The sequence below is a fragment of the Canis aureus genome, unplaced genomic scaffold (genome assembly GCF_053574225.1).
Source record: "Canis aureus isolate CA01 unplaced genomic scaffold, VMU_Caureus_v.1.0 ptg000478l_RagTag, whole genome shotgun sequence".
NCBI lineage: Eukaryota > Metazoa > Chordata > Mammalia > Carnivora > Canidae > Canis > Canis aureus.
The window spans coordinates 2,396-25,338 of NW_027554651.1; the positions used below are offsets into that span (position 1 = coordinate 2,396).

Genomic DNA, 22,943 nt, shown 5'->3' on the forward strand with positions numbered 1-22,943 from the left:
CACCAAAAACCACATGATTTTTTACACAAGGTAAAAAGAAGAGAAGAAATAATAAATACCAAAGTGAAGTAGAAAAAAACACACAGAGAAAAATCAATGAAACTAAAAGCTAAGTCTCTGAGGAAACAGAAAATCAAGAGACCTCTACCCAGATGAGTCAAGAAAAAATAAAACACCAATGACCAATATTAGAAGTGAGAGAGGTAACAATAGCTACATAGTCTACAGACATTAAAAGATGAATAAAAGAATAACCATAAACAAGTTTACACCAATACATGTGACATAGATGAAATGGACAATTTCCTTTAAAGACAATCTACCAGGGTGCCTGGCTGGCTCAGTCAGTAGAGCACGCAGCTCTTGATCTTGGGGTTGAAAGTCTGGGGATAGAGATTGGGATAGAGATTATTTAAATTAAAAAATAAAATGGCAAAAGGTTATGTATACTTTACATATATATATGTATACATATATAAAGTATATGTATACTTTACTCCAACAGAATCATTTTTTAAATAAGTAAAAAAAAATAAAGATTACCATAACTTCCTCAAGAAGAAACAGATAACCAGCCTGGCCCAAACTAGTAAAGACACTGAAATCTGTTGTTTAACAACTTACCTACAAAGGACACTCCAGGCCCAGATGGCTTCACTACCAAACATGTAAGAAAGAAACAAGATCAATTCTACACAAACTCTTTCAGAAATTGGAGAGGAAAAAAAAAACTTCCCAACTCATTTTATAAGGCCAGTATCACTCTGATAACCAAAACCAAAGATATTAAAGAAAACTACACATCAAAACCTTATAAATATAGATGTGACACTTAAAATCTTAGCAAGTTAGATCCAATAATATATAAAAATGATACTACATCCTGAACAAATGAGCTTTGTTCCAGAAATGTATGGTTATTTTTTAAAGCTCATCAATGTAATTTATTACATTAACAAACTAAGAAAGAAAAAAAAAACATGTAATTTTCTTAATAGGTAATCATTTGGTAAAATCCAACATCCATTCCTTTTTGTTTTGGTTTTATTTAAATTTAAATTAGTAAACATACAGTGTATTATTGATTTTGGGGTAGAATTTAGTGATTCATCAGTTGCATATAATACCCAGTGTTCACTACATCAAATGCCCTCCCTTAATGCCCAACATCCCATTCTCCCATCCCCCACACCCACCTCCCCTCCAGTAACCCTCAGTTTGTTCTCTATAGTTGAATCTCTTATGGTTAGTCTCCCTTTCTGTTTTTATCCAATATCTATACCTAATAAAAGTTTTCAACAATCTGAAATAAAGGGGAACTTCTTCAATCTTATAAATGTCATATACAGCTAACACATACTTAATAATGAGAAACTGAAAGTTTTTCCTTTACCACCAGGAGCAAGAGACTACTTCTATATAATTCTGTGCTGGAGGTTCCAGATAATGCATTAAGAAAAGACAAAAAAAGGCACTGAGACTGAAAAGGAAGAGGCAAAATGATCATTATATACAGTCAATATAATCACATACATAGGAAACCCTCTGGGATCTATGAACCAGACACTAAAACTAGTAAATGTTTCAGAATATAAAAATGATATATAAAAATCAAGTGAATTTTTATATAGTAGCAACAGATAATCACAAATTAAAATTTTAAAACTACCATTAACCGTAGCCTTTTTAAATAAAAATTCAACTTTGAAGTTAGATTCAACTTTGAAGATCTAACTAGCTTTATTAATTGATTCATGAAGCCAGCAGCATCCCATGTAGCTAGCAGACAAATGTTCCACTGAGCTAAACAAAAGAAATAATTTTAAAGGCAGAGAGACCATTTGAAAAAAGGAATTTATTAGCAAGGAATGTATTCTTTAGACAAGGTTGCCCTCTTAAGAGAAGCAGAAGGGGTAAATCAGTAAATATCCTAGTATTGACCAGGAAATTCCAATTGACTTGTTATAAGTTACATTCCTGGGTGGTTGAAATTGCAGTTATTTAGGTATAAATAATAATAATATAATATAATATATAATAATATAATTCTTGAGTGTTGACTTGGCCTAAGTAATGCCACTTTGGGCCTGTGGTTTTCTTTTTTAACACTCTTAAAATATGAAATATTTATAAGTAGGTTTCACGAGATATATGCAAGACCTGTGCATTGAAAATTACAAAATATTGCTGAGAAACTGAAGGCCTAAATAAATGGCGAGACATACTCTGTTCATGGATTGGAAACCTCAGTATTGTTAAGACATTAGCTCTTTCTAAATTGATCTATAGATTCATCATAATCTCAACCATAATTCTTTCAGGCATTTTTTAAAAGATTTTATTTATTATTTATTCATGAGAGACACAGAGAGAGAGGCAGAGACATTGGGAGAGGTAAAAGCAGGCTCCATGCAGAGAGCCTGATGTGGGACTCGATCCCGGGACTCCAGGATCATGCCCTGGGACAAATGCAGGCGTTCAACTGCTGAGCCACCCAGGCATCCCATCTTTCAGGCTTTTTATGAAGAAATTGACAAGCTGACCTTAACATTCTAATGGATATGCAAAAGATGTAAAATAGACAAACAAGTTTGAAAAAGAAAACATTGAAGGACATATACTACCTGACTTCCAGACTTATTATAAAGCTACAATAATCCAAAGAGTGTGCTACTGGTATAAAAATAGACAAACAGATCACACCCATACAAACGGACAACTGATTTTAGACAAAGGTATAAAAGTAATTCAATGGAGAAAGGATGGCTTTTTCAACAAATGGTGCTGGAAAAACTAGATATTTATATGCAAAAGAAAAAAAAAGAACTTTGATCCACACCTCATATTATGTACAAAAATTAAATTTAAAGGCCTTAATGTAAAACCTAACATTTGAAAACTTTTAGGAAAAAAACACTGGAGAAAATCTTTCTGATACTGGGTTTGGCAAAGCTTTATGAGATACAACACTATAAAGAAAAAATTAACAAGTTGGACTTCATTAAAATTGAGGACATTTGCTCTTTGGAAGATATACTGATTGGAGAATGAAATGACAAGCCACAACCAGAAGATCATATTTACAAGCCATATATCTAATAGATTACGTAAGCCAAAAATATATATAAAAGAGCTCTTACAACTCAGTAAAGAAATCAAACAACCCAATAAAAAAAAACTGGGTGAAAGATCTAATAGACATATATGATATATAAATGGCAAATAAACATATGAAAAAATGCATTCAAGAAATGCAAATTAAAACCCAGTGAGATATTAGTACACACACCTATTAGAATGTCTAAAATTAGAGGACTGACCATACCAGTTATTGACGAATATACAGAAGAACTGGAAGTCTCATACACTGCCAGTGTGTATGTAAAATATTACCACCGCTTTGGAAAGCAGTTTACCCATTGCTTAAAAAGTTAAGCATGCAACCATATGATCTTGCTGTTTATTCCTAGATTTTACCCCAAGAGAAATGAAAGCATATGATCTGTGGAGATATACACCTGGAAATAAAATGTTAAAAATATGAGACCTTAAATTTTAAAGATATGTACAATGTTTTGAAAATAAAAGAATATTTGCAGGTGGGTGACAGAAAAGAAAATCAGAGGATCAATCTCAGAAGCCCAACACCCAACTAGTAAGAGAACAGAGAAGAAGGAATGATTAAAGATGTGATACCAAAAAAAGTATTTTTCTAGTTTTGAAGGACATATGTCATCATTAATGAAAAACAAACAAAACCAGCACCAACCATATCATCATTAAAATTACAGAACATCTGGAATAAGGATCCTAAAGGCTTTGTTAGATGGGAAAAGTCAAAACAGGCCACGTAGGAAAAAAATGCCTCTAAAATTCTAAGTAAAAATTGTTTTTGAACTATCATTATAGAAACAATAACAGAGAGAAAAATAAAGATATTTTCATATGCTAACCCTCAATTTTTTCCCTGTTATATGCCTCTTTTACTCAGGAAGCTCCACCAAAATGATGGGATATACCAACAAAAGGAAAACTAAATGGAAGGGAACTTCAACATAATAAAGACCATATATGAAAAGCCTACAGCAAATATCACATTCAGTGGTGAAAGCCTGAAAGCTTTCCCCCAATATCAGGAATAAATATGGAGATAGTGTTCACTGCTTCTATTCAGTGCAAAATCCTAAAAGGTCTAGCCATAGTAATTAGACAAGAAAAAGAAATCTAAGCGGCACCGGGCAGGCTAGGAAGCCTGCCTCTCCCTCTCCCTCTGCCTGCTACTCCCCCTGCTTCTGCTCGCTCGCTCTTTCTCTCTCTCTGTTAAATAAATAAAATCTTAAAAAAAAGAAAAGAAAAAGAAATTTAAAAACACGCAAATTGAAAAGAAGTAAAACTATTTGCAGATGACATGATCTTTTATGTAGAAAGACCTAAAGATTAAAAAAAAACTGAGTTAATAAATGAATTCAGTAAAGTTGCAGGATGTGATTTTGAATTTCACATTCAAAAGCCAGATCTGATTTCAACACTAAAAAAAAAAAAAACAGTTCCATTTCTCCTCATTAGCAGTGAACAATCAAAAAGGAAATTAAGGAAACAATTCCATTCAATAGCATCCAAAAGAATATAATGCTTAGAAATAAATTTAACCAAGGAGGCAAAAGAAGACACTGAAAACTATAAAACACTGCTGATAAAAAAAGTTAAAGGAAACAAAAACAAATGGAAAGACACCCCACGTTCATGGATTGGAAGAAATAATATTGTTAAGACAACAATGTTATACAAAGCAATCTATAAATTCAATGTAATCCCAATCAAAAGCCTAATGCTGTTTTTTTGCAAAAATGGTAAAACCAAACCTAAAAGTCAAGGGAACCTAAATAGCTAAAGCAGTCTTTAAAAAACAAGAACAAAGTTTGAGGAGTCATACTTCTCAATTTCAAAACTACCACAAAGATAATCAAAATAGTATGGGACTTGTATAAGGGCAGACAAAAAATAATAGAATAAAGAGTCCAAAAATAAACCTCTACATCTATGGCAAATTGATTTTCAACAAGGATACCAAGAACTTTCAATGGGGAAAGAACAATCTCTTCAACAAATGGTGCCCGGAAAACCGGATATCCACATGCAAAAAGAATTAAATTGCACATTACTTTACTTACACCCTATACAAAACTTAACTCAAAATGAATCAAAGACTTAGAGATAACACCATGACATTATTAGATGAAAACAGGGCAAATCTTCATTACCTTGGCTTTGGCAATGGTTTCTTATGATACCAAAAATATAGGCAAGAAAAAATGTATTTGTTGGACTTTATCAAAATTAAAAATGTTTGTGCATTAAAGAACACTATCAAGATGAGTGAAGACAACCCACAGAATGGGAGAAAATATCTGCAAATATTCTATCTGATAAGGGATTAATAGTCACAATATATAAAGAATTCCTACAACTCAACAACAAAAGACTACCCATTTTTTAATGGGCAAAGGACTTGAATAGACATTTCTTAAAATAAATATACAAATTCCCAATAATATGGAAATATGCTAAACATTACTATTAGGGAAATGGAAATCCAAACTATAATGGAATACCATACTTCATACTTACTAGGATATCTATCATAAAAAAACACACAATCACACACAGAAAATAACAAGTATTGGTGGTAATGTGGAGAAGCTGGAATCCTTCTACAGGAGCATAAAATGGTTCAATCTAGGTACAGTTTGGTACTTCCTCTAAAAGTTAAATACAGAATTAGCATATGACACAGAAATTCCACTCCTAGGTAACCTCCAAAATTAAAACAGGGACTCAGTTACTTGTAAGCCAATATTTATAGCATTTTTCACCATAATCAAAAAGTGGAAACAACCCAAGTGTCCAACAATAGATTTACTGATAAACAAAATGTGGTTATATACACGAATGGAATATTATTCAGCCACAAAAAGGAATGAAGTTCCGACACATGCTACAACATGGATGGACCTTGAACATATTATGCTAAATGTAATAAGCCAAGCACCAAAGTACAAATTTACGATTCCACTTCTCTGAAATACCTAGGAAAGGCAAATTTATATTTGATTAGAAATCGAGAAACCAAAAAGTAGATTAGAGGTTCCTAGGAGCTGGGGAAGTAGGCATGAGGAGGTTACTGCTTAATGGGAACAGTTTTAGTTTGAGATGATGAAAAAGATTTGGAAATGGACAGTAGTAATGGCTGCACATAATTAATGCCACTCAGTGATACACTCGAAGTAGTTAAAATGACAAATTTTATGTTTTGTACAGGTATATTATAACAACAACAAAGGAAAACTAGAGTCCAGGAAATAGGTGATCAAACACCAGGGGAAAAAAACTCACAGGATGATGACAGAGAGACGTTTCAGGACAAGAGCAGCAGCAGAATAGTAAGAAAATAGAGTGCTCTGGAAGTGGCAGTGTCAGAAGGAAAATAACAGATCTGATAAACTGTCTGATGTAGGATTTGTGGAATTGACATCATCTTGAGAATCAGCCTGGGGCTTAAGTGTATCACTTTAGTATTTCTTGCATATTGCTTCTTACCCACATCAGCTTCAATCAAGATTTAATAACTGTATTAACTGATTCCTTTGTCCACCTCAAAAACTATTTCAAAAACCATGCAAGACACAGAGAAAGTACAGTTCTTATGCATATGCAGTTGACACACTTACTGAGACAATCCAACTAGTTAGTAATCATGGGATGCCCAGAAAAGATAAAAATAATCAAAACATCTAGGCTTCATTAACAGGGATGACTGCTTTGTTCTTAGCATTATAAATTCAAAAGGAAAGATAAAAAGTGCTTTTTTAGAAAGCAATCTGACATATTTTACACCTATTACCTAAAGAGGTTCAGAAACTTCCTTGAAGTACTCCACTTATAATATTTCTTATGTAATATATTGTGAAAAACTCTCTAAAAATTATAAACAGGGTCCAAAAATAGAATTATTCTCAACAGAAGGTAACATGTCAAGTAACACTATGCTATGATATTTCAAGATTCTGTAAACTTACCTGTTTAAACATATTTTCTGAAAATTTTGCCGATTTTTCTTTTAAAAATGTGACAAGGTCTTTATAAATTTCACTTTTTCTCTCATAATTAATTTCCCCCTCATCTTCTGTTTTGCCCTTTGGAAGAAAAAGTTTGGTGCAATTATTAATGTAGTAGCATTTGAACCTGATCAATACATCACAACCCAAGGCCACATATTGTTTTCTTCTCTCGAGGATCCATGTGGCAGTTTTTATACATCAAAAATATGGGCAGAATTCTTCCTTCTTAAAGTTATCCATTTGTCCGTCCATCCACTCATCCACCCATCCATCATCCATACATTATGCTTTTACTGAGTACCTCCTATATGCATGTAGGGCATTTTGCTAGTTAGCAAAGAATGGAGAGCTTCCTTCCCTCTGCACTCCTCTAATGCAAAAAAACAAAACACACACAAAAAAAAAAACATTATGACTTCAAGAGAATCTGATGAAGTCATAAAAGGTCCCAAGATTAGAATGCCACCATAGAAAAGCTTGTTTCCATTTGTCACACTCTGTTCTTGTTCTGTGTGTAAAGAGGTTGCTATGGGATTATTTTCTAGAGTTACAACCTCCATGTAAGCACCTGACACTCCAACCTTTTTCTCCATACCTCTTTCTTTTTGTCTCTTTCCTTTCGTCACCTATCCTAATAGAAAAGATTTGGCTCTGCCTTAACCAAATGTATATATAAAAACCCATAGTGTGCTTTTTATATATACGTAACCACACACATACACAAAACATCATATACACCCATATAACTCAGGCGTGCCATGCATTTTGTCGTAATTATTGAATCATGTTCCTTATCTTTCATTCTTGAAATTGAGAGGAACACTTAGATATTTCCATATCAAATAAAGGTATATGTAGATTAGTAGCTCTTGATAGGAACAAAGTGTCCTTGCCCCACTCTAGAAGGTCAAAGTCTCTTATTTTCTGATTGGAAATTTCACTTTCTTAGAGTATCAAAACAAACCAAAGGCTAAATCATATTTAGCTCATCTCCCCCCTCTGTGCAGATATAATCTGAGAAGATCATGCTGAGAAGAAATGCACCATAAGGCAAGTCAGATGAGATGCTTGCTGGTCATCAAGAAAGTGGCACTCACATTTTGAAGCCAATCCAAACCAAGAGGTAGCAATTCTCCCAACAGTCCCCTGTGATGAGGAATCCCCACTAAGGATTTAGGTTCTCCCTGCAGATATTGCCTGTGAGGCCCCACATTACATTGAAGACACCAAGGGCAGGGTTGCCAAGGGGAAAGCTGACCACCTAGTAAGTTCAGTGAACAGGTATGAGACAAAAAATAAAATGTGTTCATGTGGAAGATTCAGAAGGCCACCACCCTGCTTAGTGCTCAGGGGTGGGAATCTGGAATGCTGTGTTTCTCCCTAGTCAGCTTCAGTTAGCAGCAAGTAAAAGGAAGACTGTAAAGCTGGAGGAGGGAGAAAGGGACTGCTCCCAGCTCCTCGTCCCCTGTCCCCAGCAGTGAACCCTGGCAGTGGCAGCTGCTTCCAGTAGCAACAGTTGGTTCCAGTTCCCAGGGGTTTTTCCCTATGTTCCCAGAACCTGGCTCATTACAACTCCTTAGAATCCCATTACAAACCAACCAGGTCTCCCTCTTCCAAGGTCTGGGTCTCAGCTCTGCTGGTTCTGCAAAGATCCTCTCCTCTGAGCTCCTGAGGTACCAGCTCCTGGGCATTGTACTCCTCTGACATCTGGGTGCCAGTTTCATGAGACCCCCTGTGCTCCAGCATAGCCTGGAAGCGACCATTCTTCAGAGATATGGATCCCAGCTCTGTGGGAGTCCCCCCTCTGAACTCCCAAGGGACCATAACCAATGTAAGCAGGGTCCCCTCCTCAGAGGTCTAAGTCCCAGCTCTGCAAGGACATCTTCTGAGACCCTAAGGAACCAGCACAGCCTGGTGGTGCTCCCTCACCAGACACATGGGTCCCAGCTTCTTGGGGGTGCTTCCTCCAAGCTCCCACATTTTAATTCCTTCCCTTTGTCCTCTCAACACTTAGGGCAAAAGCTATAGTTACTGCTTCTGTGTTACCTCAGCCACCTCTTATTTGCCCGAATACTTGTATAATTAATTAATTAATTAATTAATTAATCAATCAATCAGTGAACTGATCGTTACAGAGGTTTTCATTTTATAAAGTGGCGTGGGTTCCTTTGACGGTCATTTCTTAGAAGACTGATTTAATGACCTGCAATGGGGAACACCGAGGCTCATTCTGAAATGGTTTTGGATTTGCTCAGCAAACACATAGCAAAGGGATCTGCTTCAACCCAACAGAACAGAATCGCATTTTCTGTGGCCATCAGCATTCAGTCCTGGAGACATGCCTGCATTTACAGAGATGGAGCCAAGCACCAAAGACAACATGGTTCTTAAAAAATTACTTACGCCATTTAAAAATACTCCTTCTGTACTACAAGTAACACACAGAGTTTCAACATCATGGGGTTTTACCAGCACGTAACAAATTTCCCCATGAATTTGTCTCCAAGGTGGGGCTCGACATCCATTTGAAAATTCATAATCTGAAACCAATTATCGATCAATTAAAAGGAGCTCTGAAAAATAAAATATGTTATCTTTAAAAAGAAATAAATATGATTACAGTTTTTTTCAAATACTCAATCCTAATGTAGCTATTGAAGCATTTGGAAATAATAATTATTTTACATAACACAAAGCAAATCTGAGAATAATAGAAACCTGAAGTATAGTCAATAGATTCCAAGACAGTTTGTTCTCCTTTTCCTGAGAAATGTTTCAGCAGTTTTATATCGTTCTTAACAGTTGTTGGGTTTAAACAGATTTGTCTGAAATGAATGATAAGAAATGCATTTTAACACTCTAAAAGAGAATCTCCAGAAAACAGATGAAAATATACCATTTTAGCAAGGGGGGGGCTGGTGGGAGGAGGAATATCACTTTTTATAATTAAAATTGTAGTCAAATTATACAACAACAAAAATGTTGCAGTTAGTTTTAGCTGTGTTATAGCCTTACAACACTGTCAAGACATCAAGAAACCAGTGATTCATATTTAATGCAACATTAAATAAATTCGTTTAAAAATTCATTTCATTTCTTAGTGGTAATAGCATAATACTAGAAAAAAAACTACAAAAATGAACAAGTTTTAAACCTTACAAAGTCTATATGATATTTGCATTACTATTTAACCATCTATTTAATTGTCTGAGGAGAGTGAAAATAACAAGGCCACTTCATGTCCTCAGAATCAGGTGAAACCCCATAGAAAGCTCTAGCAAAGCTAACAGTAAATCTTTACATTTTAGAATTAGAAATATCCATGCAATACCCTAAAATCTACTGTTAAATCAATAACAACTCCTATAATTTGTGTATGTTTAAAAAAATTCTGAAAGCATTTTTTGTAACTAACTTTTAGAGGTTTCTTTTTTCTAAAAAGACTCACAATGAAATACGTTTTAGAGAATGATTCAGTAGGTGCAGATCCAGTTGCTTAAGCAGCATGCCAACCTTCATCTTTATCTCACTCTCAGGATCTTCATCTTTGGTAATTTTATCAAGAATATTTACTCTGGATGTGTCTTCTTTCACCGTGTTATAATCCAAACCCAGGATTTTTGTTACAGGATCTCTGTTAGCTGATCAAACAAGTAAATAAATAAAAATGATTCTCTTGTCTTCTGTTGTAAGAAAAATAATGACTAACAAGTCCTCTGAAGCCCACCCAAATGTGCTTCCTTCATTAAGCTTTCTCTCATGGACCCAATTTGAATTAATCTCAACTTCTCAGATTCTACTGCATTTAGGAACTTTCTTGTACTCCTTGAGATTCTCTACCTTGTACTGCAGTATCATCTATCTATATCATATCTCTCATAAGACAAAGAACAAGACCTTCTTTTTTTTTTCTTTTTTTTTAATTGACTGTAGGGCATTGTCCAGCATGGTCATTCAATTAGTGTATCCAGAACTGATTTGAAGATAGAGAAATACTGGTCTCCTTAGAAGAATCATCACTAGAACTGTGTGTGTGTACGTGTGTGTGTGTGTGTGTATGTAACCACTGAGGCTTAGTGTTCACAAATGCTTTCTTTCCAAAACAGCATGGTTTTCTCAGTCTAAAGATCTACCACCAGTCTTTTCCACCTGTTCAAAGTGCTTATATTTTCTTTCTTTTTTTTTAATTTTTTTTTATTTATTTATGATAGGCACGCAGTGAAAGAGAGAGAGAGAGAGAGAGGCAGAGACACAGGCAGAGGGAGAAGCAGGCTCCATGCACCGGGAGCCCGACGTGGGATTCGATCCTGTGTCTCCAGGATCGCGCCCTGGGCCAAAGGCAGGCGCCAAACCGCTGCGCCACCCAGGGATCCCTCAAAATGCTTATATTTTCTTTTTTTTTTTTTTTAAGAAATATTCTTTTTTTTAAATATTTATTTATTTATTTATTTATTTATTTATTTATTTATTTATTTATGAATGATAGACACACAGTGAGAGAGAGAGAGGCAGAGACATAGGCAGAGGGAGAAGCAGGCTCCACGCACCGGGAGCCCGACGTGGGATTCGATCCCGGGTCTCCAGGATCGCGCCCTGGGCCAAAGGCAGGCGCTAAACCGTTGCGCCACCCAGGGATCCCAATGCTTATATTTTCAATGCCTTTTTATGTTCAAGTTGGAAAAACAAATCTGGCCAGTACTCACACACATACCAAAGTTACAGTGAAAAACTCCAATACTAATTCATGATCAAGGCTGACATAGGTGTGAAAGTAGACTCTAGAGATGGTTAAAACTCTAGAGATGGTTAAAAGAATTTGGTGAAAGCCAAAGAACCATGTAGTTGCAAGTGAGGAAGAAGAGGGCAAAGCCATATTTGGAAAGGAGGAATTTAAATAAGATGAAATATATATGTATTTGAACAAGGAGGCCCATGGGACTAGTTCAGAAAGCTCCACCTGATTGAAATGAGTGAAGCACAGTGATGGCATTAACTCTGCAGTGGGAGATGGACTCTGGCACCAGGAAATAGCAGAAAAGGCTTAGGGCTTCTTAGAAAAAAACACACAAGGGGAGGGGCAGGGAAAAGAGATCTAGGAATCATCTACTTTTTGAGCATCTCAATCATCCTTACAGCAGTCATCTCATTAAGACTCATGGAAAAAGGTATTATATGAATTCTGGGGAAAGACACAAACCTGCCCCCCAAATTGCCCTGCACCATGGAATCTGGACCCAAAACTAAGAGTTGTACCTAGAGCTCTTACAGAAAGGACAAAATGCAGCAAAGGATACACATTTAGCCAAACTAGATATATAGCAGCCAGTCTATGTATTAAGTTCATGCACTAAGTTGAAATTAATGCTATTACCAACCTCCTTGAATTCAACTTTACTCTTAAGATTTCATTCCTCCTCAGCAGGGTAGCTATGAGGTATAGATAGATAGATAGCCTAATAATGAAGAGTAGGCAAGAGAGAAGAAAAGGCTGCTGTCCTAAGGTTCACATCTTTTTTTAAAAAAATATTTTATTTATTTACTCATTCATTAGAGTCATAGGGAGAGAGGCAGAGACACAGGCAGAGGCAGAGGGAGAAGGAGGCTGCAGGCAAGGAGCCCGATGTGGGACTCTGATCCCGGGTCTCCAAGATCACACCCTGGGCTGAAGGCAGACGCTTAACCGCTGAGCCACCCAGGCATCTCATAAGATTTACATCCTAAAGAATATTTTTTTTAAAGGTTCATCTTCCCACGTCATAGCAGTAGACACAGCAAAGAATGATTAGAGGCAAGACCAGGCACCTCATGCTTGAGTCCTTCTAGTCACATGATTCCAAACAGGCAAAACATGTATATGACACCATTACGTACTGTTAGGTATTTCTACTCATAAGAAAAATTCAGAAAACAATTGCTCCAGGCAATTGGTCACATTCTTTTACGCATGTTAGATGCTTAGACAATAATGAAAATCTACATCCTTAATGAAGAGGAAAACGTTTCCCATTGAGTGAATGTAACTACCTCCACAAAGCTATGCAACCTACAAAGGAACATTACTGAGACCAATGGAAAGTGAGATTACTCTGGGCTATCTTTGCTGCATACATTTTAGAGGAAACCGAGCATCATCCGTCACAGCAGGCCTGAGGGTAGAGGGTGGAGTTTGGTGCAGGCCCCACTAATCTGTCTTCTCTCCTGTGTAGACCTTAGAGGATACAGGCCTCTGGTCTTTCCAGAAGCGAGGAAGCCTCTCTTTAAACCACATGCTAAAATTAGAAATCTAGAAGCTTGCTAGTGGTAAAGTATTAGGCCTTTCAGTTTAAAGTAGAAACTTGATATGAGCATGACATTCAGCCAAGAAAAATGAATGACATTTTTACAAAGTCGAACATAGGACTTTTTGCCTTTTAGGTCACGGAACTTTTTTCAAGAGACTGCAACTCCCCCTCCCCCATGATTATGTTTCTAAAAGTTCAAGTCATAGACTGGAGCATAAATATCACCTTTGATACAAGCCTGTGCTTCCTTCAGCTTTCTGTCTTTGGCAATAAGCAGCAAACGTGACAGCTGCCCCAAGCTCCTGATCTTAATGTGTGCCACAGAGAGGAACAGCAAAGGCTGCCCATCTTTATCAACTTCTTCTGACTTGACTGTTGTTTCACTAGGAAATAAAAATAAATAAATAAATAAATAAATAAAATCTTAAGCTTACCTGGATGCTAGTGAAGTTAAACATAAGACATTCTGACAAATCATCCCTCTGGCTCATTATAAAACACAAAATATAAGTACTTCTTGTTAAAAGCTCATGTCTTTTCCTCATTTGTCCACACTCAGATCCCTAAGTTCCCAGGCTTATTAGCAACCATAGTTAGCAACATGATATACCCAGGAAGAACATTTTAAGCCACGTCTTGAATACTTACATGAACTCAATCACAGTTTTTGGTTTTGTTTTTCTAACAATGTGTTGGACAACTTTAAAAAAATCACTGGTTCTACAGGACCATTCATGTTTTGGGGATTTCTAAAGTTATTTTATTTATAAAGTTTACACCACAGTAATTAGTGGTTAGAAATCTTCTTGGCTACTCTGTGTTTATGAACAAAAAGCTATAAAAAAGAGAAAGAGAGAGAGACAAACTAGGTTCCCTCTGTGGATGTTTTCCCACTCCAAACCCCCTAATTTGGTTTACTTTAGGATAATAAGCAGTTTTTCTAAATGGACTTTTCCTGATCAGAAATTTCTGGGTCTCCTAGATTTGTCTTTCTGCCCATTTTAATTATTTTTTTTAGGTCAGCATTTAAGAAATATTAAGATGTTTTTACGGCAGTGATATTTCTATAGATTTCTACCACGTACAACATTAACTAAGCTACCTAGGTTTTTATTAGATATGGATATCCCTGGAAAAACTGCTCTCCTCTTAAGACCTGATCTAACATATTTTAAATTGTAAGGCAGATAAACAGATGTGGTGTATTGCCAGTTCATCAGAAAAAGTAAACCTGACAGACTCAGACTCAGATGTACTACCAGCACGATTTCACTAGAAAAGGAAGAAGATAGAGATCATGGAGGCAGACTAGTGGCTTGCCACGGATGTCCACATCCTAACACCCGAGGCCCACAAATGCCTTATCTTACATGGCAAGAGAGACCATGCAGATGGATTAAGTTAAGGATCTTGAGATGGGAAGACTATTCTGAAATGTGCAGGAGGGTCAAGTCAGAAAAGCCAACGTGACATGGAAACAGGGTTCAGAGTAACACAGAGCCAGAAGCTATGGAATGTAGGTGGCCTCCAGAAGCTGGAGAAGACAAGAATGGATCTTCCTTCAGCCCCCAGAAGGAACACAGCCCTGCCAACGCCTTGATTTTAACCCTACACACTTATTTTAGTCTTTTCACCTCCAGAACCCTAAGAAATTAAATCTGCATTATTTTAAGTCACTAAGTATGTGAAAATTTGTTACAGCAGCAATAGGAGGCTAATACAGGGACTTTTACCAGGCTTTCCCACTGTTCTTCCAGCAGTAACTTTCATAGTAACTCACATAGGAAGTAACTTACATAGTAATTGTACACAGAAGGTACTCAATAAATAGAAGAGGAATAAACGAATAGAAGATTTCTAGGCTGACCAGTGATGTGTGTTGTATACAAAATGTGTGTTTTCTCTAAAATAAAGCTTTTGGAATAATGTCTTCAGGTTTGAGATTTCTTAAAGGTCTGTGCCAGGTTGGTCACATGTGCTAAGTGGATGATGACAAGACTAAGTTATAAGCTGACTGAATGCCAACAATATCAAGCCACTGAACTTGAGAAGGTGAAACTCCTGGTAAGATATGGGAGAAGTCAAGGGCACAGGACACATATTTCATTGCTCCCACCAGTTGAAGCCTGTAACTCAGCAAAGCAGTAGGAACTAAATGCCAGCTCCAGGGAGGATGTGGAAGAGCAGGTTTGTTTCGGGGTTTGCAGTTTCTAATACTGGAAGAAAGAGATTCTGGAAAGAAAAAATACTATGCCCATCTTGTGAGGTCAAGATAAATGTGCTGCAAATGAAATCCACTGACCTGATCAAAAGACTTTCAAACTGTAATTGTGGAGGGCAGCTGAAAATACTATAGCTTTATGCTATAAGGTGAGAGAGCAGAAAAATGTCACATTTATTTCATCCCCAGTGTCTAGTTTAGTGTCCAGAACATAGTAATTACTCAATAAATGAGCCTAAAAAATAACAAGAGATATAAAGCTACAGTTGCAAAACTAGTTAGTAATTCTCAGGAACAAAAAACAAAGAGCTCAAGTAACAAACGTTATGGCCATCGATTTTAATAGCATAATTTGGACATTTCACCAAAATATGGGGCACCCATGTGGCTCTGTTGGTTAAGTGTCTGACTCTTGGTTTCTGATCAGGTCGTGATCTCAGGGTCATGAGATCAAGCCCTGGTTGAGCTCCACAGTCAGTGAGGCGTCTGCTTGTCCCTCTCCCTTTGTTCCACCCCCCCATCTGCTTGCTCTCTCTCTCTCTCTCTCTCTCTCAAATAAATAAAATCTTTTAGAAAAGTTTTACCAAAACATAATAATTATCATCTCATAAAACAATACAATTTTAAGATCAGAGATCATGTAACTGATCCTTCATGACATTGATAAGAGAACTAGAACAAGAAGGTAAAAGGATCAAACAATGCCCATTACCAAGGAGTATTGGGAAGTCAACAATAAAAAAGATGCCTGTAGAGATTTACAAAAGAAAAAAGAAAACTAGGAATCAGAAAGGTATGAATTGTGAGGGCGGTGGGCAGGACAGGGGGAAGAGGGTCACTGCTCGGGGCTCAACTCCTCATCTACACAGCACTCTTACCAGGAGAGAATTTTGTCCCAACTCAGACATATCATTGAGACAGCAGAGAGACATTAGAAGCTAAAATATCACAGTATTAAAGCTGACATGAGTCAAAATCGTAATTTTACCAAAAAAGAAAAGAACTGATAATAACATTGTCACTAAGTGATTCTGAACACTTATCCAGTCTTTATATTTCCTGAGCTACATTCTAATGAGTCAAAGCAACTGAGCTCTGTATACCACCACCATATGGTGTTAATCATTGAAGGGTGTCATTTGTCCTTAGCTTACAGTGGACTTGGGTTTCATTCTGGAGTGTTTTAGAAAGATTAGTTATCTCATTCTGTCTGATAAGAACAAAAGCAATTGAAAATGGTAATACAAGGAGACCTATGATTTCCATTAGAATGAAAGTGGAGTTATTTTCCCCAAAACAATGAACATGGAAAGACGATGACCAGTGTTATTATAGAATGAAGGGTTGTACATTGGAAATGATTCTAAAAGAAAAGAGTAAGTCATCTAACATGTGGACAGTGCCATGCCTATCTACTCAACAATGATCTGCACAAAAGAAGATGGGTGACGACATGTAAAACCTTTTTTCAGTGCATGATGAGCAGATCAGTTTCAATGTCAGATGTCTGTTAGCCTAATTCAGAAGAAGGCTGATCAATTTTTTAAGGACTGCTGCAAAGAGTACATTTGGAGATGTGCAACATCAAATGAGAAATGAGGCCTCAAGTGCGAATATAAAAGAGATCAACAAAAGAGGGTAGCTTACTTACTTCAACAGACTTTCCATGTAAATAAAACTGACTTGTTTTGGAACAAAAGGCTGAGAGAACATATAGTCCCAAGAGGAAGAAGAAATATCCTAAAACATCCAATAATATTGTGGTTTGGTAGAAATGCATCCAGAGGCTCCAAACTCAAAGCCTTTATGATGACTTAGGTATCCATATTTATGTGGACTTACAGAGCTGAATCCTATCTGAAAGGACAGCAGTTGACCCTCCACCCTTTAAATAAATGAATAAAAGGTGTCCTAAGGGCCAGCAGCCTAAGCAAGAACAGTGCATGTGTACAAAAGGGCAAAGAATGAGGTAGCCGGGACTCTTTTAATGGTACGTTCTTCCAGCCATTGAGGGCATCTCTGGTCTATATCACTTTTGTTATGTTGGTGGACACAGCATACCAAGTGGCTATGGGTTGCTGACAGTTCTTTGGTTTGGGGGGGTGGGGGTAGAGCAAGGGGAGTGGTCAAGACTTGGATGTGTAAACATTTAGAATTTTCCATAACTACCAAAATCTCAGCTGTATCCTTTGCCTTCTTCAGGACTATCAGTACCCACCTGGTTTTCATCCAGCCACAATGGCATGGTTTCCTTCAACTACAACAAATGCTACTTTCAGACCCTCTTTTCCCTTCCGAGGTCAAAGATATCACCAATAAAAGTCAGAAATAAGAATAATGGATAGAAAAACTGGCCCAAGGAAAAGGTGTCCAGTAAATTTGACAGAAGGAAGACAATCAAGAGGTAGTTGGTTCAAAACATATATGTGCCAAAATGTTGAGACTTCCTGCTTAAGAGGGACCTCTATGCATAAAGACTGTATGAAAAAAAAAAAAGACTGTATGCAGAGGTATAAGAATGGAAATAGAGCAAAAAGCAATTGGATAAGGATAAAGAAAGAGAAACAGTGATATGATTGAGGTATGTGTAACAGCCCACCTAAGTAGGTTGCAGATGTGGTCATGTTTGTCCTTGGAACACAAAATAAACAGAGGTAAGATACAATGACGCTCTTGATACTCTTATGACATCTGCTTTAAATTCATCTCTGTACTAAGTAGTTCATATGTTTTTGAACTATATGGTTTTGCAGATGAGTTCATCTTTCAAAGGTTAGAAAAAACAACATGTGACACTACACTGAACTTAAGTGGGAGCAATGAATAATGACAAGCACTTTGGGAGGAAGTGACCATAGGCAGAGTTAGAAATAAAATACAATTTTAGAAAAAGGCTTCAGGAAATTCAGAGAGAAGGTAGAGCATGACAACAGAACCAAACACTCCTGAAATACAGTTCAAAAAAGGTTTTTCAGTACTAAAAATGAAATTCAGAGTTTATTCTCACAAATAATCCCAAAGGGAAAAAGTGGAAAAGGCATATATAAGAAGATTTGACTGATTAGTGACCTGTCTTTGATAATGTCACACTTTAAAAGTTCATATGCAAAATTAAGGAGGAACACGGTGGCAGAAAAGAGGATCCCGATGCCTGAAAGTGGAAAATAAACTGAAGCTGACCAAAACAACAAAAAAGATTTACATATGCAAATGTCAATTACTCCTATATAATTATGATTACATTTATATAAATACATATATATTTTTTTATCTAAGCTCTCTAGAGCTAAGTTGACAGCTCCCTGTTTGAGGTAGAGGTAGGTTTTTCTTAAATCTCAGATTTGGAAGGTTCTCATTTGAGGACAATGCTAATTGCTAATTAGCCTCTCCCATATATTGAGGGAAATTTACCGCTCCCCAGGAATTAATAGATTTTAATACCAGAAGGGATTTTGCCTATAGCAGAGGTCACAAAACCAATGCCTACTGACACCTGTAGGGTTGTATAGATGAGTGGAAAGCCCAAACATAAAGCAACAACAATTGTTGGAGTGTGGTGAACTCAAGAATGCATCCCCTATCAAAAGAAATTCAAATCAAAATTTAAAAATTAGGAGTGCCAGGGCACCGGGGTGGCTCAGTGGTTGAGCATCTGCCTTCAGCTCAGGTCATGATCCCAGGGTCCTGGGATTGAGTCTCACAACAGGCTCTCTGTAGGGAGCCTGCTTCTCCCTCTGCCTGTATCTCTGCCTCTCTCTCTGTGTCTCTCATGAATAAATAACATCTAGATAGATAGATAGATAGATAGATAGATAGATAGATGATAGATAGATAGATAGATAGATAGATAGATAGATAGATAGATAGAAAGAAATAATTAGGGGTGCCTGGGTGGCTCAGTCGGTTAAGGGTCTGCCTTTGGCTCAAGTCATGATCTCAGGGTCCTGGGATAGAGCTCAGTGTCTGGCTGGCTCCCTACCCAGCCAGGAGTCTGCTTCTCCCTCTGCCCCTGCCCCTGCTCATCTTCTCTCTCTCTCTCTCTCTCTCATAAATACATACATACATACATACATACATACATACATACATAATTTTGTTGTGCTAAACAGAATGTTCCCAGATTTCAGCAGAGTGCCTCCTGATTGCAATTCCTGGGTCAGAATATTTCTGAGATTCACAGATGTTAAATTACTTGCCCAAAACCTACAACTCATTTATCAAAATATGTACAATAAAGACATTAAACTCTAGAAGCTCTTTACCAGCTTACCTGACAATATATCCTGATTCAAATGCTGAGGGGTCCAAGTTTGTTTTCCATTCAAGTGGTTCTACAAAAACATATTTTGCTTCTTGAGGATGTTTGTAGATAAAACTCTCCACAAACATCACAATTTCTTTCAATATCACTTCATTCAGTGGAGTAATTTCCAGGGTTCTGGTCCCATATCCAGCAGCAGTCCACTGTGCAGACCTTGTCAGAGCCACCCCCATGCTCAGTCAATGCTCAGATCTGAGCTCACCACACACCCTGCATCAGAGTGGAAAGAGTTAGAAACACAGGATGGCAATCACCTTTTTCCTGGAACCGTTCTCACTTTCAAGCCTTTAAGCCATCCAACACATATTCTGCTTCTTAATCTTAGTGGTCAATTTTTTTTCATCATCAAATTGCTCCTTAATGCAACAGAAATATTCATTTTTACTGGGCTAGCTCTAAGTAAAACTGACAGGCACTTGGATTTTCTAGTATCTATTTGCCCTAAGCAAATAACTTTCTCATTTCCCTGGGCCCCAGAAAGAAAAGCTCAAATAACTGGGCAGAAAACAGAAACAGAAAACTCCCAACAGTGGAAGGAAGAGCTGGGGGAAGATGGCATCAAGGCCTTTGGTCCAACAGGTTTGCTGGAGCCAAAGGCTCTTCTGGGCTGGGCAGTGCATAATTTAGAACCATGCTGTCAAACTGAACTCTGTTATTCTGACTTTCTTTAAAAAGAGAACATTATCTGCAACATTGAGTAAAAGCCGAGTTAGCAAGCAAGTTCTCACTGTGAACATTTAAGGCTTTTTTTTCCCTGATAGTCTATACTTGTTTGATTTTTCACTAATAGGATCATGAAAGGCTTCCTTCCAGAATATTAGAATGGTGATAAAGTTAAATATAGAATAGAATTAGCTTTCCCCCATTATTACTAAAGCTCCGAAGTACCAGGACCCTTCGGAAATGACTTGGGGATTTTGGGTTTTGTACTGCACTAAATCTAGTAACAGGATATCTAGATCAGTGGCTCTCAATGAGGCAATACTCATAATTCAGAAATATTATTAAGGATATTTCATTATCAAAATGATAGGAAGGGGACATCATTGGGATTTAGTAATGAGGACCAAGAATGTCAGACATCAGGGCACCCGGGTGGCTCAGTGGTTGAGTCTGCCTTTGGCTCAGGGTGTGATCCTGGGGTCCCAGGAGCGGGTCCTGGGATTGAGTCCCGCATCAGGCTCCCCACAGGGAGCCTGCTTCTCTCTCTGCCTACGTCTCTGCCTCTCTCTGTCTCTCATAAATAAACAAACTCTTAAAAAATAATGTCTGATGTCCTGCAATGTGCACAACAGTCCCCAGACAGAATTATACTACACTCTTTAGGCATCTGGTGGGCGAAAAACTTCAGATAAGTAATACCTGCGCTAAGAATCTAACTCCACTTTACAAAGTAATTTTTCCACAGTTTTGACATACACTGAATTTTCCAGGATTGCAACTATCATGTAAGTCAAAGGAAGGTTGTATATATTCTGTCTTATATGGAAGTCTACCAAGAGCTCAGTATTTTGGAAAATCACACCATTGATGGCCATGCTGGTCACACAATTTAAGTTTCAATGATGTGTTTACATCAGCCTGCATTTGGAGCTACTGCATTCACAGTATATAATTCTATGTAAGGCTGGAGCACCTGACTACTTCACTACATATTCTAGTGTAGTGGTACCTGAGCATTTACATACTATTACTGTATTGCAATTATTTACCTTTTAATTTTCCTTTATTTTACAGTTAGGGGACATCATTGGGATTTAGTGATGAGGACCAAGAATGTCAGACATCAGGGCACCTGGGTGGCTCAGTGGTTGAGTGTCTGCCTTTGGGCTCAGGCTATGATCCTGGGGTCCCAGGAAGTAGCCAATATCATTTTGATAATGAAATATGGTTAATAATACTTCTGAGTTATGAGTACTGCCTCACTGAGAGCCACTGATCTAGATATCCTATCTACATTTAAAGATATCCTATCCTACATTTAAACTATGCACACATGTAGAATTACTACCTAGGATTTTGATTTTGGAGTAGCAAAGAAGGCATTACAAAATATTTGTTATAAAAAATGATAGTTCTCAGGGCTAAGAATGGCTGATATATGTGTACATAAATAGGTATATATATTTTTATATCTGTGTATATACTTATATATACAAATACATACAATTATAAAATATATACAATTAGGGTACAGATTTTTTCGTGTGCATTTATTTTAGTATTCTAGTAGTTTGTTTCTATTGCTTGATTCCAAACATGTAAGCCTGTACTGATGCTTACATCAGTAACACTGTTGAGTTTGCCAGTATTAAGAGAGTAAGTGCAAGCTAAGAATAAGTGCAAACAGCTTTATCACATATAGAAAGTCTTATGTGCACAATTTATTTTTAATCTTAAGCATACCACTTGTTTCAGTGGTCTTATAAAACTACAACATGTGTATCATTTCCTTCTTGTACTTTTTAAAAGGAAAATGTGGACATACATAGATTATATAAGACTGTAGCAGCAGTCAACACCCCATACAGCAACTTCCTGAAAGACACTTTAAAAAGAGCTAAGAAATGCAAAAAGGTCTTCATCATGATAAATGTCTATACAAAAATAACACGTTTGTATCTCTTCAAATTGTTTTTCTAAATCTGGAAAGGCAGGAGCTGCAACAATGAACAGGCTTGATTTGAGGTCTAAGAAAATTTCAGGAGGGTCTGGGACAACCCAGAAGGCAAAAAATATTATTAGGGGGGAAAAGTGTATCAAAATCTTGAACAAGATAGGTAGAAAAAGCCTTTAAAAATGAGAGTGAGAGCAGAGAGAGAAAGAAAGAGGGACAGCCTGGGCGGCTCAGCTGTTGAGCGTCTGCCTTTGGCTCAGGGCATGATCCTGGGTCTGGAATCGAATCCTGCATCCAGTTCCTTGTGAGGAGCCTGCCTCTCTCTGTGTCTCTCATGAATAACATCTTTTTTTTAAAAAAAAGAGAGACGGACAGAGAAAGAGAA

The 22,943-nt window shown here is 37.1% G+C and overlaps 1 protein-coding gene and 1 long non-coding RNA gene across 2 annotated transcripts; one reads left to right on the forward strand and one right to left on the reverse strand.

The window, feature by feature from the left end:
* Window positions 1-7,076: 7,076 nt before the first annotated feature.
* Window positions 7,077-20,151, reverse strand: LOC144310162 (outer dynein arm-docking complex subunit 2-like; the record flags this gene model as incomplete). Its single annotated transcript, XM_077890906.1, has 6 exons — window positions 19,891-20,151; window positions 13,625-13,782; window positions 10,567-10,759; window positions 9,837-9,943; window positions 9,522-9,658; window positions 7,077-7,193 (listed from the first exon to the last, which is right to left on the reverse strand). Coding segments are annotated over exons 1-6 (936 nt in total), but the record flags the coding sequence as incomplete, so codon positions are not given.
* On the forward strand, window positions 7,588-9,028 carry LOC144310161 (uncharacterized). The gene is made up of 2 exons (XR_013375855.1): window positions 7,588-7,678; window positions 8,126-9,028. It is a non-coding gene; the product is annotated as an uncharacterized LOC144310161 (long non-coding RNA).
* Window positions 20,152-22,943: the final 2,792 nt, after the last annotated feature.